The sequence below is a fragment of the Capsella rubella genome, unplaced genomic scaffold (genome assembly GCF_000375325.1).
Source record: "Capsella rubella cultivar Monte Gargano unplaced genomic scaffold, Caprub1_0 scaffold_6, whole genome shotgun sequence".
Classification (NCBI taxonomy): Eukaryota; Viridiplantae; Streptophyta; class Magnoliopsida; order Brassicales; family Brassicaceae; genus Capsella; species Capsella rubella.
In genome coordinates this window covers 15,386,913-15,403,233 of record NW_006238918.1, presented here as the reverse complement: position 1 = coordinate 15,403,233, position 16,321 = coordinate 15,386,913, and the positions used below count along the sequence as shown (strand labels likewise).

The 16,321-nt window shown below is 34.4% G+C and overlaps 3 protein-coding genes across 5 annotated transcripts; all 3 read right to left on the bottom strand.

The window, feature by feature from the left end:
* Window positions 1-179: 179 nt before the first annotated feature.
* Window positions 180-4,948, bottom strand: LOC17881158 (F-box protein At4g02760). Of its 3 annotated transcripts, none has more exons than XM_023781162.1 (15): window positions 4,544-4,948; window positions 4,255-4,334; window positions 3,594-3,707; window positions 2,817-3,337; window positions 2,397-2,572; window positions 2,204-2,302; window positions 1,907-2,017; window positions 1,631-1,713; window positions 1,437-1,537; window positions 1,270-1,334; window positions 1,109-1,181; window positions 962-1,024; window positions 802-860; window positions 592-678; window positions 180-500 (listed from the first exon to the last, which is right to left on the bottom strand). In XM_023781162.1, the coding sequence occupies exons 4-15, from the start codon at window positions 3,192-3,194 to the stop codon at window positions 413-415; spliced, it is 1,383 nt and encodes a 460-aa protein (XP_023636930.1). In that variant the 5' UTR covers window positions 3,195-3,337; window positions 3,594-3,707; window positions 4,255-4,334; window positions 4,544-4,948; the 3' UTR covers window positions 180-412. The 3 variants fall into 3 exon arrangements, with proteins under 3 accessions (XP_023636930.1, XP_023636929.1, XP_006289099.2); XM_023781161.1 differs by having other exon boundaries at window positions 1,437-1,549; window positions 4,531-4,941; XM_006289037.2 differs by having other exon boundaries at window positions 1,437-1,549; window positions 4,544-4,941.
* Window positions 4,949-5,109: 161 nt separating this feature from the next.
* Window positions 5,110-5,883, bottom strand: LOC17882368 (photosystem I reaction center subunit II-1, chloroplastic). Its single transcript, XM_006288625.2, has one exon. The coding sequence runs from the start codon at window positions 5,824-5,826 to the stop codon at window positions 5,218-5,220; it is 609 nt and encodes a 202-aa protein (XP_006288687.1). The 5' UTR covers window positions 5,827-5,883; the 3' UTR covers window positions 5,110-5,217.
* Window positions 5,884-8,871: 2,988 nt separating this feature from the next.
* LOC17883900 (ent-copalyl diphosphate synthase, chloroplastic) lies at window positions 8,872-14,780 on the bottom strand. Its single transcript, XM_006289604.2, has 15 exons — window positions 14,777-14,780; window positions 14,265-14,342; window positions 14,065-14,144; window positions 13,484-13,790; window positions 12,962-13,145; window positions 12,507-12,721; window positions 12,237-12,357; window positions 12,032-12,144; window positions 11,726-11,952; window positions 11,410-11,525; window positions 10,968-11,066; window positions 10,526-10,780; window positions 9,681-9,819; window positions 9,364-9,543; window positions 8,872-9,182 (listed from the first exon to the last, which is right to left on the bottom strand). The coding sequence occupies exons 1-15, from the start codon at window positions 14,778-14,780 to the stop codon at window positions 8,973-8,975; spliced, it is 2,328 nt and encodes a 775-aa protein (XP_006289666.1). The 3' UTR covers window positions 8,872-8,972.
* Window positions 14,781-16,321: the final 1,541 nt, after the last annotated feature.

Below are 16,321 nucleotides of genomic sequence, written 5' to 3'. Positions count from 1 at the left end.
GTAGTTGTTTCAAATTAAGTTCCTTGTTTCAAACCAGGTTAAAATTTTCACATTAGCAAAGTTAAGGCATGAAATTAGTTGTTTTACTATCCGGACTCACAGTCACAGACCTCCTTCAGATTCCGAGTAAAATGCAGAATCGGAGCAGGAAGCTGCGGTTAGTACTCGGAATAGAGATCGAAGGAGGAATTTGAAGGTTTCTTACTTTTGAAGATATCGTGTTTCTTCAATCGATTACAGGAAGAGACTGTTTGAGTATAAGAAACAGATTTCATGAATTCTTGGACAAATCCATTAGCATAACTACCAAATTAATGGAGAAGATTAGAAGGAGGAATACAAACGATTTAGACTTTTTGGAGACCTCTCAAAGTACCCCAAAGATAAATTATAGGGGTCTTTGTATTCATATTTAGTCCAAGTCATTGTCATCCTCCTCCTCATCGCTGCTATAATTAGAACTCCAGGAAGATGTGCCGTCGGAATATACCTCCCCTGAGCTGAGGTATTACAAAAACAAAACCATTTAAATCCAATTACTTTCGGTATTATTTATGAAAGCCTAATAAACACAGCTAGGTATTGATGAACCTTGATGATAACAATGATGGTTGTGGTTCAAAAACTGCCACAAATGTGACATTTGGTCTTTGTTTTTTCAGCTCCTCGATAGGAAATCTACAACAAACAACAGTGTCACACACACACACACACACACACACACACACACATATATATATATATAATTTCAATTATGAAAACTTAGTTGACAAAAGAAACTTCAACAAATCAGTCAGTAACCTTGGTTCAGAAGTTCTACTGTCTCCATCACAAACTAAACCTTGGCGGTTTGATACGTCCTACAGGACAATAAAGGAGAATAGACTATTAAGATAACGAAAAGTTACTTGTGTCATACGAAAATTTATGTAAAACTAGCCAATTTCCTATAAGAACTTACAATAAGCCGAATGGATTTGAAGTCTCCAGCGAGTAAAGAATTCAAAAACAGCAAGACTTCTCTCTGAATTCCAATGTGCGGTCAAAACTCATGACTGTAACTTTAAGAATGGTGTACAAAACTAAATAAGTGTTTTACATCCTTTACCTCCTCTAGATTATAGCAGTTGCGCAATATTAGAGTCTCCAGTGGACTATCTTTGCAGCTAAGTCCCAAACCCCTACCACCAATATCTTAAGCCATAAACAATTTGTTACCAAAACCTTAATGAAATACCATCATTAACATTTTACTCAAAAGATAAGAACCTCAAAAAGCAACCACTAATTTCAAGCGATCTTGACAGATTGATGTACTTAAGTTGACGAAAACCCTGCAAAAACATCACAAATATTATTATTTCGGTTTGTAAAAACGTAATAGATGATATCAAATGAGAAGAGCAGAAATAACAACAAAACTAGAAAAACCATACCCTAACTAATTTTTGTGCTATGGTGTCATTTAGCAGAAAGCATAGGAGCGATAGCGAAATTAAGTTGGCGCAGTTATCCACAAACTTTAACAAGCTTGAATCTGTTATACGGCCTATATTCCCAGTCAGAAAGTAGGCAACTTTGAGACTCAAATGAAATGAAAAGAGAAACTCTTCATGGCAGAAATATTTACCTGCTGAAGAATATATTTCAATGAACAGGTGCTTTATCAAGCGACAGTTTCTCGTGAGTAACTCTAACTGCTCAAGTGGAACACTAAATAATGCAAAAGAAAATCAACAAAAATCGACCATAAGGAATTAGCAGAATCTAAAGTGAACAGTCAGTAAAGTAACACCAAGAAAAATAAATAATCAAAAGCATAGAAGATGGTGTCTCCAGGAAAAGTAAAGAAAAGCAACAATGAAATGGAGAATTCCTGAAGTTCAGGGGATTTAAACCAGCTTACAATCCAACAATCTTCAAATCAGTGAGATTTAAACAGGCTGACAACACAGTAGATAAGGACTCGACATCCATACTCCTGAGATAGTAAAGGTGTAGACTTCTCAAATGACCCCTAGTTGAATGGAAAAAGATAGTATCACTCAGAAGATGACATATATGTTAGTTAAACACCAATTATTTTATAAAACTGGTAAAAGCCATTTCTCTATATAGGTGTTTCAGACAGCCACAAATCACATTAATATAACAGGTTCGATACATAAACATTCACTTTTATGTATTAATTATAAGCATATACCCAGCAAAACCATGATTAAAAGTTAGCGGGGCAAGACAGGATCTTGTGAGTAAAGATATATATCCAGCTGAGGGAGAAATAGAACCAAGTTTGAGGGATCTGCAAGCATAAACGAAATCTGAGAGATGATTTCATAGATACATAGACCAAGCTCCACCACAAAATAAGTTACCCCAAAAAGAGGAAATTTCACCTGAGTTCTTTTCCTGCCCGATGGATCATTATACACACAACTCCATTATCAACATGTTTGGCAGCAGTTGTCAGATCGATGTGAGAGTAACATACACGATCCGTGGCACACTTGTTGAACATTGTGCAGCATGCAGAAGCTTGTATGAGAGACTTTGTATCAAGCATTGAAAAGACCTGGATATGCATTTGAAAACATATTATGTGAGAAATCACCACTCGAGAAAACACATTCCATGAACAAAGTATAATTTAATTTAAGCATTCTTAATTTCTAACATCCATTATGAGATCAGGCGGGGAAATACTGACCAAAAGACTCAATAATGATCCACTGTCTATAGATTCAACAAAGCGGTTAGAGAAATAGCGCAATACTTCCAGAAGTAGAAACATGATATGAGACAGTTGGAATTGTTACCTTAATGGTTAGTTCAGGGAGGAGAGGCCAAGATATAGAATTTTGGAGGGTGGCGCGTTTCCTGATACAGCGTTCAGTGGACTTGTAAAGAAGTGATGCGAGTTGGAGAGTATGATCCAGGAAACGATCCTGCTTGAATTCATCATGGGAAGTTCCAACTGCTGAGGGAATAACTTTATCAAGCACTCGGTCAAAAGAGCATCCCATAGAGAGTGGTGAGGAGAACAAAGGCAAGTCCGACAACGAAAGGAAAGAAGAGATAGTCATATCGATGTTGCTTTGGTTGAAACCAGGAGCAGTGGGGAGGGAACAAGGGAATTCTATGGAGGAGGTAACCGAAGGGGCATGGCAAGGTCTCTTGGAATTGGGAGGGTCCATGACATGGAATGTAGAAAAATAGTTTCTTAAAAGGAGTGAATGCAGGACGAAAATGTTCTATACAAAGGCTCAAAATTATGTCTGAGCTTTCATGTAAAACATGTCTCACTTTCACAACAAATTCTTCATCCCTGAAGCAAAATCTACAAACACCAAAATAATAAAATACATGTCACTATCACCATTCACACGAAAAGACTATTTTGTTTGCACAAAAGAGATGAAGCTCGAGAAGTGATCATTGATAATGGAATAAAGCCAAAGGAGATCTACTGGATATTTTTTTTTTTAAACTTCAGCTCAGTTACTGGTCACAAACTTTGAAAAGTCAGGATCTGATAAAGGGTTGGTCTTTAAAATGTCACATATTAGGATGCTTTCACAGTTAAGGATACTTACAAGTTACAAGTAAAGAATCTTCAGATCAGTGTAAGATATACAGACAAGCTGACCATTCGGGGTAGTTTCTCTCTCCACAGTAATCTGTAAAGGTGTTGACTTCTTACGAGATTCCTAGTTGAATGAAACAAAGAAAATTAAGATCAGATGAAAAGACACGTCCTCAAGCACACAAAAACAGTAACACCATTTACTAAGCATATTAGATTCAAAATTAAACAATAATAAGTTAGATAGGAAAGGTCACAGTAGAATTAGGTAAGTAAGTGTGTATGCATTAGCGGACACAGACAAGGAATTTGAAAACCAACAGGTATTAGATGTCGAAAACACACCAATCCCAACTGATCTTGCTGCATAAACGAATTCCTAAGAAGTGTCAAGAGAGTCCTAGTTCGAAGTAACCAAGAAACAATAGAAGCCACTAAAGTAATCAGTCAGACTTTTGTATCCCATTACTTGAAGTTTCTACTAGTAACCAAAATACAGCAATATTTTTAGAACATTACTTGCTACTTGCTAACATCTAGAAGAATTCGTAAATAATATGATGTAGGTAATACGTGCAGCTAACACAAGTGAAGTCCCAACTACACGAACTCTAGCTAAACCAAGTGCATTCCCAACTACAAACCCTATAACGCACAAGCTCAACACCAACCTCTTCTTTAGCAGACTTGTTTAGTCCATGCGGATTAGCATAAATAATATTCCTTACTTCCAACAAACACTTGAAAAGATCTGAAATCAAAGAATCAAATAAATTGTAAGACTTCAAACTTATCCTCCAAAAGAATGAACAAACCTCTTGAACAAAGTCACAATAGGTTGAAAAACGCACAGGACAAGGTGGAGAAATAGTGTTTCGTTTGTGGAAATCTCGATTTATGCATAGATCATGGTTACAAAATTAGCGAACAGTGAACAATTTTGAGACCTAAATAGCTTACAATCACGATGTCATCAGCCGAGATGGTAACTGTGAACGGGAACGCGATTCCACAGTACCGTTGGAAAAATAGACAAGACGCGAGCCGAATTAGTGAATACGATCAACCAATAAGGCGGTCCTGAGTTGAAATATCATCTCCGACGAGTGAGTCCGAAACGGAAGGGAACTCTCAGGTAACAAGGAAGATGTATGAGACTGACGTTGATTATAGCCACGGGAACGATCGAAAGTACGCTAAGGTTTTGGATCGGAGAGAAGAACACCGCATGGAAAACGAAGATGTTACTTAACTCCTCTTTTGTGGCCAACGTTCGAATCGGTAACGATGATCGGCGAATTTAAGATCCGAATCCCTTAAACCCGACCGTTTGAAATTGAATATTTGGGTTAATTAGTTCGGCCACAGTAATGATTTTAGGCCTACTTATCTTGTACTCAATCGGCCCATCTAAGCCCAATACTAAACTGCTGTCAATAATCCGGTTTTGTTTTGATTCGGTTTTCCAATACAGTAATTTCTTTCGAGTTCCATAAACTTTAGAATGAAGAACAAAAAGATAGAAAACAAGAAGAAATATTAAAACAAAGGTCGATTAAAAATTAACAATGAAACAGAGTCATCATCACAACATGCACAATAGTCTTAATTTTTTTTTTTAGAGTTTTGACAACTTACAAATCATAACTTTGTTTGCCAGTAAACTTAACTTCAATGGGACTAACGTTTTTACCAATAGATCTCATGTTCTGACCAACACCTTCTCTTCCAGGGTTGGCCTTCTCAGGGTAAACACCATCTTTAGGATGCAAATACTGAACCTCACCGTTGGGGAACACTCTGTAAAACTGGTAGTTAATCTTGTACTTGGATCTAAGCCTTGTCCCCAAAGCTAAACACTGTTCTTTCCTCGCTAGCTTCAGCAGATTCGGACCTTCCCTCATGATCGCTGCACCTCCTGTCGGCATCTCAAAGATCTGTTCTTTCGGTGAGTTCCATGTAATAACGTAGAACTCTTCCACCTGCGCTTTGCGTAGAAGACCACCGGTGCTTCCAGCGAAGATCGGAGACGGCGTGTTTGGGTCTAGCTGCGGTGGCGTGAATCCCACGGGAGCTTCTTTCACGGCGGGGGCTGCGGCGGATGAATCTGTCTTCTCGGCGCGGATCGAGGTTTTGGCCAAGGAGAGGGATCTGGGACGGTGGGTTGTTGGGAAAAAGTGGAGTTTCTTGACGCCGGAGGTAGCGGCGGTAGTGATGAAGATCCCGGCGGCTTGAGTTGCCATCTCTATTTTTTTTTTGTTGTGTCTTGTTTGTCTAATGAGCGAGCAGATTTGGTTAATAGTATATGTGTGATGAGAAAGAGAAAAGAGATAATATTGTGTGATGAGAAGCTAGAGTTCCTTGGATTAATGTGGATAAGGTAACCAATAGGATTCAACCATTAGATTTTTCTCTTACCCATGCTTATTCTCAGCCTATCCGACGTCGTTTTATTACCTCTAGTTTCTCTCTCTAATCCGACCCGACCCTTCATCCATCGACCATTTGGAAATAAGTTCATTTTGGAATATTGGATCATCTAAATCTGTTCGGCCCTGGACTTATATAATTTGGGTCTGAATTAACACAAAGTCTTACTACATAATATAGGTTTCAATTGGGTTATGTGAAATTTAGTTGGGCCATAATCTTACCACGTAAATTGGGCCAATCATCATCCAAACTGTAGTTGAACACCTAAATTCTTTACTTGCTCTCTCATCTCGTTATGTGTTTTGGTGTCATTTCGTTAGCGGTTAGACTCGTCTCAGATGGTACCATGGCATGCAAAGATGGACGAATTAATTTCTCTAGGTTTTCCAATTTTATGTACTATTGCATACTTATAACATTTTTGTAAGAACTGTTCAACCTTGTTGACTATAGAAGAAGTGGAGATGGATATATATATATATATATATATATATATATATATATATATATATATATTGAGATTGAGTTGTTTATAATGTTTTTATAAAATCCACTATGAATATGTTTTTCTATTTTATAGAGGTTGACAAAAAAAAAAAAAACATGATCATAATGATCGTAAAGCGTTTGTTGGACGGATTTTCTCAAAACACTAACTTTCAATATCGCTTAATTCGATTTTCGTCTTGCAGCCTCGAATTAAACTGGCACCATTATCATATTTGCAACCTCTGCAAACACTCTTTTACACAAATAGTTACTCATTAGTTCCCAAATATTCGTTAATAAAGAAGGTTTAAGGGTTTAAAGTAAGTATGTGTATGGCAAAATCACATTATTGTTGCATATATCATGGGTGCAGAGGACGAGCATATATATAATACTCTACAGTCTACATGATGAAGATTAATAAAACATTGTTTGGTCAGGGAAAAAACATGTTAACTGTGAAATGTGTCTTAAAACCTTTCTGATTCCACATGCAGTATTCTTACTTACAAGAAATAAAAAATTCAAAAACTTGTTTTTATTCTAGTTAGTTTCATAAATCCACCCAATACAAAACATTTTCACGGTGGTGACACAGAAAAAAAAACAAAAGCATTATCAATAAAAGCGAATTAGAAAGAAAGATTTGTTGAGATAAAGTCCAAAAACTATTGCTCAAAAAGAAAAAGAAAAACAAATCCAAAAACTATATATATATATATATATATAGTTTTTGAAATGTAAAATTTATGTGTGTACATGTCTCTCCATTTATGTATTGGCCCATACTTTTGCTATTTTTGACCATCAACTCCCAAATTGCTTTACACTCTTTTGCCTATTACCTAACTTCTTTAGTTTTTTCCCTTAGGGTCCCAATTCAAACCAAACATGTCAATCGCACTCTGTCGAGTAATTCGGTTTGGGATTTTGGATATGATTATTACTTTATCCATTATCAAAAAAATGTTCAAGAAAAAACCTAAAATATAGGTTGAGGGCAAGAAGTGTTCAATTCAAAATAATTTTTACTAAATTTAAAACTTGCGTTAATTTGATATTTTTTAGCTTGGTTATAATAAGAAGAAGATATATAAGAGAAACTTATATAGAACTGGATAAATAAGAAGTCATGCATAAATATTTTGGTTTTGTTTTGTTTCATATATAGTTTTATAAAGGCATTATTACTTGAGTCCAACATCAAGACTCGCATTCGTGACTTTAAAGCTCAATCTTTACTTCTTTAGATAGTCTTTCCCAAAAATTATCAGTCCCCTCCTTAAAGCTAATAACTTATGATATATGCTTTCATCGTCAACATATATGTTTTTTTTTTTAATTTTAGCCCAACGAGAGAATCTAGATAGATATGATAGTGTCTTAATAAGTTTGAGTGTTTGATGTCCAAAGAAAAGAGAACAAAACCTAGTCATGATCAAGATCATGTGTTCTAAAGTGGAGCTTGTCCCTGCCACACTTAAAATTCCTTTTCAAAGGCATGCAAGCCAAGACAAACGATAAAAAAACACAAGAAAAAAGAAAACTAAATTTTAAATCTCTAGGAAAGTGAGAGGTCTTTTTGACATGACAAGTGCTTGAGTCTTTGGCTCTTTTATTAACAAACCCCACTATAAATCACTTCCTATGTTATTTCTATTGGAATACAAACCAATATCGCACATCGAAAGATTAAAAAAAAAAGTTTCTAATATATAAGTCAAGTCCCACTACAATTAGTATGAGGCCTTTTGGGAAGTAGCCCAACAAAACCGTGCGGACTTGAGTTATAAGCCCAAAGCGGAGAATATCATACTAATGAAAAGTTGGCTTGGTTTAGAGATCTCAACAATTGATATCAGAGCCTAGGTCAAGATTGTGGACCTAGGAGAATAGATATTGGTTTAAGGGGGAGTATTGGAATACAAACCAATATCCCACATCGGAAGATTAGAAAGAGAAGTTTCTAATATATAAGTCAAGTCCCACTCTAATTAGTATGAGGCCTTTTGGGAAGGAGCCCAACAAAACCGTGCGGGCTTGAGTTATAAGCCCAAAGCGGACAATATCATACTAATGGAAAGTTGGCTTGGTTTAGAGATCTCAACAATTTCTTCACCAAATTACATTTAGATTGTACTTAACATGTATATATATATATCAATGGTGCATTTTTAAAAAATCTTACTTGAGACTTGCAAAAATTTGGACCAACTGTAAACAGAAATATATATAAAGTATCAAGAAAAATCAAGATAAAATATAAAAATTAGGTTGGGCTATTCTTTCACATATATAAAAAATTGGAGGCAAATAGCTACTCCAAGGTTTCATTTGTACAATATGATTTAATTTTCTTTTGCTACTTCTCTACATGAATATAATTCATTATTCATATGCATCTATATATGAATACACTGATCCACTGATTAATAAATTAGTGGATAGATGATGATGATGATGAGGGTTACAAGACCTTTTGAAACAAGACTTTGGAGATGTGAGTTTTGAGATGATCGGCACATGAAGCAAAGTAGTAAAAAGCTTTTGCTACATCAAGAAACGTGATGCCGACGTCACGCAATGTGTCACTCTCCGACAATGCTAACTCAACCATTTGCTCCATCTCCTTCTCCATACTCTTTATTGTCTTCTCCTTCTCATCGTTTCTCCTTGCCTGCATTGAGAAAATTTATTAATAATTGATTAGACTCGAACCGATAACATCGAACAGATCAATTATAACCAGTTACATGGAGATGATCAATCGCTTTCAATCGATTATTTTTGTTGGCCCTGTCCATTATATTCTTTAAGTTAAGAAGTTCATATATATTAATATAACCAATAAAACTAACCTTTAAGTATTGAAGAGGAAGACATATTCGGTTGATGATTCCAGCGAGACGAATGAAGTGAGGATGAGAGAAGAAGTGAGTTAGGTCATTGCTCTTCATTAGAATTATCATCTTCACCATGAGCTCTCCTACGTCTCCTTCATCTCCATATAATTCCCATTTCTCTAACCACTCTCCCCACTATATATATATATATATATATTAGATGACAAATCATATATATAAACTGAAAATGAATATAAATTTATTTGTAATTAGAATAATACACTAACCTAACTAAAAACATATATGAGAGGAAATAAAAAAGAAGGACGTACCGATTGATAGAGGAGATTGTTAACGTCACGGCCATGAGACATGAAGAGATCAAAAGACATTTGACTCAAAGTCCCGATTAAGATTCCGACGACAAGCCGACTCGCCTTCACCGATCCTGGTCGGTCCAATCTCATGCTCCTGATATTTTTGTTCATCCCATTTAGAATATAAGACAAATCACTCAATCAGCTGTTTCTACCAGAGCTTTCTTTCTTCTCTAATTCAACTTACCTTCCAATTTTACATTTCTTTTTTATTTTCTAAATGAAAGAAATGATTATATTTTACACACATATAAATCTCAATTTTACTTTTGGTATTGGAACTTTAAAATCTTACAGTATCAGCCTCCAGATGTTTTTTGTTTTGTTGTTACACACACGTCACCTATTTTGATCCTTATCGAATGATAAGAATTGATATCTCTAGACTCTAATCTTAACCAATAAAAAAATAAATATATATACTCTATTAGAGTTTATATCTGTTTGACAGAAAATGCCATTTTATATTGTCTGCTCATCACCACTGCGATGAAACTGACAGTTTTATTTCTTCTAAATTAGGTCAAATGAACTTATCTTTTTTTATTTTCTTGTTTCAATTAACTAATTAGCCATTTTTTGTTTGCTCCATATAATATATAGCTTGTTTTTTTCTGCCGCAAAACAAACAGTACCCTAACGAATAGGGTTAAAACGTAAAACCACTAGAGTTACAAAAAAATTGATTGCAACACCTGTTCAGTGGTTTATATGTGTGTGTGATAATCGTATAACTAAGCTATATTAAAAAAATATTTAGTAAGTAATTAGAAAGAGAAGATTTATGTAATTTTACGTACCTGTCATTGAAGTGATGATCACTTCGTCGAGCATGGGCAATATATTCATGGAACTGATCGGAGAAGCCTCTTCTTGAGTCAGAGGATTTACCAAAAGAATAAGAAATGGCTTTAACCAATACACTTGACTTAGCCCAAATCATTCTCTCATGTGACCTTTCTGATTCAAAGATTGTTGCAGCCGCTAAGTAGTAACACTCGAGAAGCTCACTTCCGCCCACCCCACACTCATTTAACCTATTGTCTTCGTACCACCTGCATACATACAAAAGTTACACTATATTTTATTATAAAGATAATAATATAAATGTAAGGTTCATATTCAGGGAACGTTTACGTTTTTTCAGCCCCTAATAAAATTGACATTTTATAAATATGAACCTAACTAAACTATATAGAGCCATACTTATCGGAAAAAAATGAAGAGTGAAGATGCTATTACTTTTGGAAAGTGTCCCATTCGAGCTGATGCAGAGCTTGGCAGTTGTTGTAATCTTGTTTTGCTAGTTCCAGATATTCATTATTGTTTACGTATGGCATCCTACATTGTCCACCATATCATTATATATTTGATTATATTAATGTATCTCATAGCTAAATTAGTAGATACAACTACCGGAAAAAATATGTTAAATATAGAAACAACACACTTATAGATATTTGCAATTTTGAATTGGTTTCATCCAGATTAAACTCACCTAGGTCTTTTAAATAAATCAGATGACCAAAATACCCTTATCTCCCAAATTGTATACATGGTCAGTTCATGCATGCATTTTAACATTTAGTGCAACTGTGTGCAATGCATTTGTTTTGGATTCATATGGTCTGTATATGCAAAATTATATAATTGGTTCGATATCTAAAAATAAGTAGTACTGTACCTATACAGGGTCTTGCCAATCCAAACGTCGTTTTCTCCACCATATTGATCAATATAGAGTCTCGTCTCTACTCGAGGCAAGCTTGCGTACCATGGAATCTCTAAGGCGAACCCAATCTATCAGGCAAAGAGAAAGAAAAAATTATATCAAGATAAAAGAAAACCCAAATAAGCAAAAAAGGCCAAACACGCTTTGTCGTGTTCCTTCTCCATCAGACGAACCCAAAACGGCATGCAGTGCATATGTGTTCAAATAATGTGTTTTTGGAACCATTATTACTAATATGTGTTTTGGTCTTATATTACATGTAACGTACCTCGCCAGGTAAGTCTTTCATTATAATCCACTTATCAAGCAACTCTTCTCTCTCTCTTTTATCTTGAAGATAATTATAAGAGAAGTCTTTGGCATTTTTCAATATGTCTTCCCTTGGAAACGCCAATTGTGATGCCCGGTACAGATTGAACATACCGGTCACCGCTTGGTTTGATTGCCCCACAAAGCAGAAAAACTCTCCTTCCTTCTCAAAGTTCTTGAATACATCTAAAAATGCACCTCTTGTAAATATGGTTTTCACATTATATGAAAGAACGTTTATTTAAACAAAAAAATGAGTTCTTACCAGCGGAAACTTGGTATCCATGAAGTCTCAAGAGCCTAAATGCCATGGCTGTATCGTCGATGTCTTGGACATGGGAACATCTAGCCCAACATATGCCTTTGTCTGTCCAATATCTGATATTTTATCATCATCATCATTAGAGTAACACTATAGTTTCGTATACATGAAGTTAACATATATACGAATAACGTTTTTTTTTTTTAACCTGTGAACATAGTCAAGACACTCTTTAATCTCTTCTTCAAAGTATCTCGATATCCCTAACCGTTGTAGCCGATCCACTATCCATATGTGCTCGAAAAGATCCACCGGAAATACATTGGGAACTGAAAAAAAATTGAAAGAATATTTTAAACAAATAAGTAGTTAGTGATCAAAAACTAGATGTTATGCGCGTTACTATGCACATCATACTATAAACTAGATAACTTCATACATAATAATATATAGGACAAGTCGTAACTAGGTAACAAACCTCCTCCATTGAAACGTTTGACGGCATTTCGCAAATACCCGAGGCAGTTACTGTCTCGGGTCTGCATAAATGCGAAAGCCGTAGAAGAAGGAGAAAAGAGGAAAGACCCGTCTTGAGATTGAAGTTTCAAGAGCTTCTCCCAATCTAAATCACGCATACCCTCCAAACTATGCAGCAATGTTGTTGGTATCTCGTGCATTATCTCTTTTGGTATCCTACAAACAAATAAAAGATCTCACACGTAAGTCCAAAAAAACTCAATTCATATCCTAGTCTACATATATTACGTATGCAAAATATATTATCGTACGTATATAACTCTTTTGTTGGCTTTGAGTGAAGTACATTGGACCCATATATATAAAATATATATACTCTCTCAAATATATTCACATATAAAAATACATAGAATGTTCAATAAATGTATATATATTTTTTTGGGGCAACACACAAACCTTGTTAGCTTTATCTCTTTCTTGGCGTATATATCTTTTAAGACGGGAGAATCGTACGGTACATCGATGTCTAAATCACGAGCTATCTCAAGTAACGATGGGAATGCTACTTCGAATCCGATAGGCATATGCTCATCGTCTTCTTCTTCTAGCTTCCCGATATTATCTCGGAAAAACATGATTCCTGAACTAGCCATTGAATTTATATACGCACACTTCAAAGCCATGCATATTTAATTTAAAAAATTTGTCAAATAATTAATTCGGATGTATAATACTAAATTAAAAACCTAATATATATATATATATATATATATATATATATATATATATATATATATATATATATATATCTTTGAATGTTTACAGAAATAAATAAATAAAAAGAAGATTCAAACAACAACGTATACTTTCTTTTTAGGCCACTAAAAAAAAAAGTTTGGATTTTCTGCAAAAAGTTAAGATTTTATTTTGTTTTTGTTTTCTTGTATAACGAAGAAACAATAATAATAAATAAATAACCTTTGTGGCATTGACGAGGAAAGAGATTCCACGATCTTAGAGCAACGACGCATGCAAGTGTGTTGATGAGACGATCATGATAAGAGAAGAGGTAAGCGTCGCCCCAAGAACCATCGGAGAGTTGGTTATCGGCGATCCATTTCACGGCGGAGGGAAATGCCGGAGTTTTATCTCCGGCGTCGATTAATGCAACCCAAGCTGTATCATAAGCCGATATCGTAATTTCACCGTCATTTAGGTTTCTCAATATCGATTTCACATTCTTCACTGTTTCTTCTATCGCATTACTATTACTTCCAATAATAATCTATTATTCAAAAAACAAATCGTAATCAGTGCATATATACTACTCCTCCTTAGAAAACGAAAATGTTTAAATTCAAACCCATGATGTATATAAAGTTTGGAACCTTTATGTGTAAAACATTAAGAACTATTTTTCGATGGAATATAAAGCCAATAAATCAGGGGGAAATAATGTATAAATCAAGGTAAAATGAATAGGGAAGAAATTAGAAAAATTAATGTGGTTGGTTGTAATTATTAGCGACGAGAAAAATTATGCAAAAAATGCTATTTACCTGAGGAGCATCTTCTCCTTGAAGATCTTGCCACTGTATTAGAGGCAAATCTTGTTGAACCTCCTTAGAATTAACGTATTCTAAACAAAAAGAAAAAAAAAACATATAGCTTTAAGATTCTTATACAGAAAGAAGAGATTAAAGACTTGCAAACTATTAATTAAAAACATTTTAAAGATTTTATAAAAAGTAGTAGAGACCTTGAGTTTGAAGCTTTGAACAAAATATGGAAGAGCTTCTGGTTTTGTCTCTAGCGACCTTGAGCAGAGGAGATCCTCCTATTCAAAGCAAAGAAAGATAAAAAGGACATTAGTTTATGGTTTTGGTCGTGAAAACATTAGTTTATTAGTTAAAGAGGATCTTTTTGAGTGTGTGTGTGTGTGTGTTGGCAAATAATAAATAAGATACGAGGTCAATCCATTCGCTAATGAGTAAACTAGATTCTCTCTAAACGTACTTCTTTAATATTATAAGTTAATTAATTCGATAACTTGAAAAGCTTCTTAGTGTATATCATTATAATATAAAACAGAGTATACACATAAATTTATATATACTCTTTTCATAAAAAATAGGGAAGTTAAACATTCTTTCGAAAACCAAAACTGATAATGTTTGTTTTGTTTTGTTCAAAAACCAACGGAGACACAATAACACAGAACACATTTACATTGTTTTATATGTAAAAACTAAAAACAGAGAAAATAAAAACCCATTTCGTATTTGAGTCAAAGAACCCCAAATTTCGAAAAGAAAGAAACAAATCGAATTTTTGGGAAACAAAGAAAACAAAAAAAAAACAAAAAAAAAACAGAGAGAATTTTGGAGAGTAGTTTATGCTTTGGAGAAAGAGAAACAATAAAATCGAAAAGAGGAGATGAGTTCATTGATGATGATGATGATGATGATGATGATGATGATGATGAGACAAAACCTCACGCGTGGGTACACTTAAAAGAGAGAACATAAAAACAGAGTCATCACTCTATTTTTTTTTGTTTTGTTTTGTTCACTTCTCTAGGGAAAACCAAAAACCCCCCAAATCAAAATTTTATATTTTTTAATCGAAAACTCAGTCAAAGAAGGGATCATGATTAAACCCACAAGAGAATTTTGATCACGAAACTCAATAGATAACAAAAACAAAAGGTTTTAGACTTTGGATGCTAATAAATAATAAACGATCAAAAACTCTGTCTTTAATGTGTGTGTGTGTGTGATCGTATGTGACTGACAAGAGAGAGAGAGAGAGAGAGAGAGAGAGAGAGAGAGAGAGAGAGAGAGAGAGAGAGAGAGAGAGAGAGAGAGAAAGAGAGATTAGTATTGCTGTGAGATTAAGAGAAGTATTGATTGGAATATACATATATATATATATAGGGACAGAACCGAGTAACCGACTTCCCCATCACAGGTTGCGTTTGATTTTTTTAAGTCTTTAGATAGAAAGAAAAGAGAGAGAGAGATTGAGATGCATGGTGAATGTGTTCATTCATCATCATCATCATCCATAGCTATTTGAAGGGCATTATTGGCTTTTTCTCTTTTAAATCTCATTCTCTTGTATGTTTTATACATCTCTTTTTAATAATAATGGACATTCTAATCTAAGATTATCCATAGTTTTTTAGCCAGCTCTTACCTTAAGATTTGTTAAGAGATGTCTTTTAACAAATCTTAAGGTAAGAATTGGTTAAAAGCCATGGTGGTGTCGACATCTTCGAAAGTACATCTCAATCATAATCCTACTACATCACATAATAATCTATTTGCAAATTACACTATTGTAGTGTTTTATACAAATGGTATGTGACTCGGTGTCAAGATAGATATGTCTACTTATCTCGCTCAGGGAAAGATATGTGTCTACATTTCAAGTACTCCAAAAGCTTACATCTTATTTAGATTATAGTTTCTATTTATAATTCAAATTAGAGTTATCATTCTATTTTTATTTGTAACGTGACACGTAACATATTCGTTTGTTGCATAATATGTTAACTTCCTTTACTTTCACTAAATAAGAATAACCAGATTTTATTGTCTTATTGGCTGCCACTAAATATACATGGAAACAAATTTCACGTTACTTCATTATAAGTAAAATTCATTATTATTTAGATAGTCTCGATGTTATCTCATTATTTAGGTTACATTTTTCATCAAAAAGAAAATGAAAAAAACTCTTGATGCCAAATCATTAGTTAGAATCGCCAAGTATAATAAATGAAGAATATTACATTGCTAACAATTATAAGTA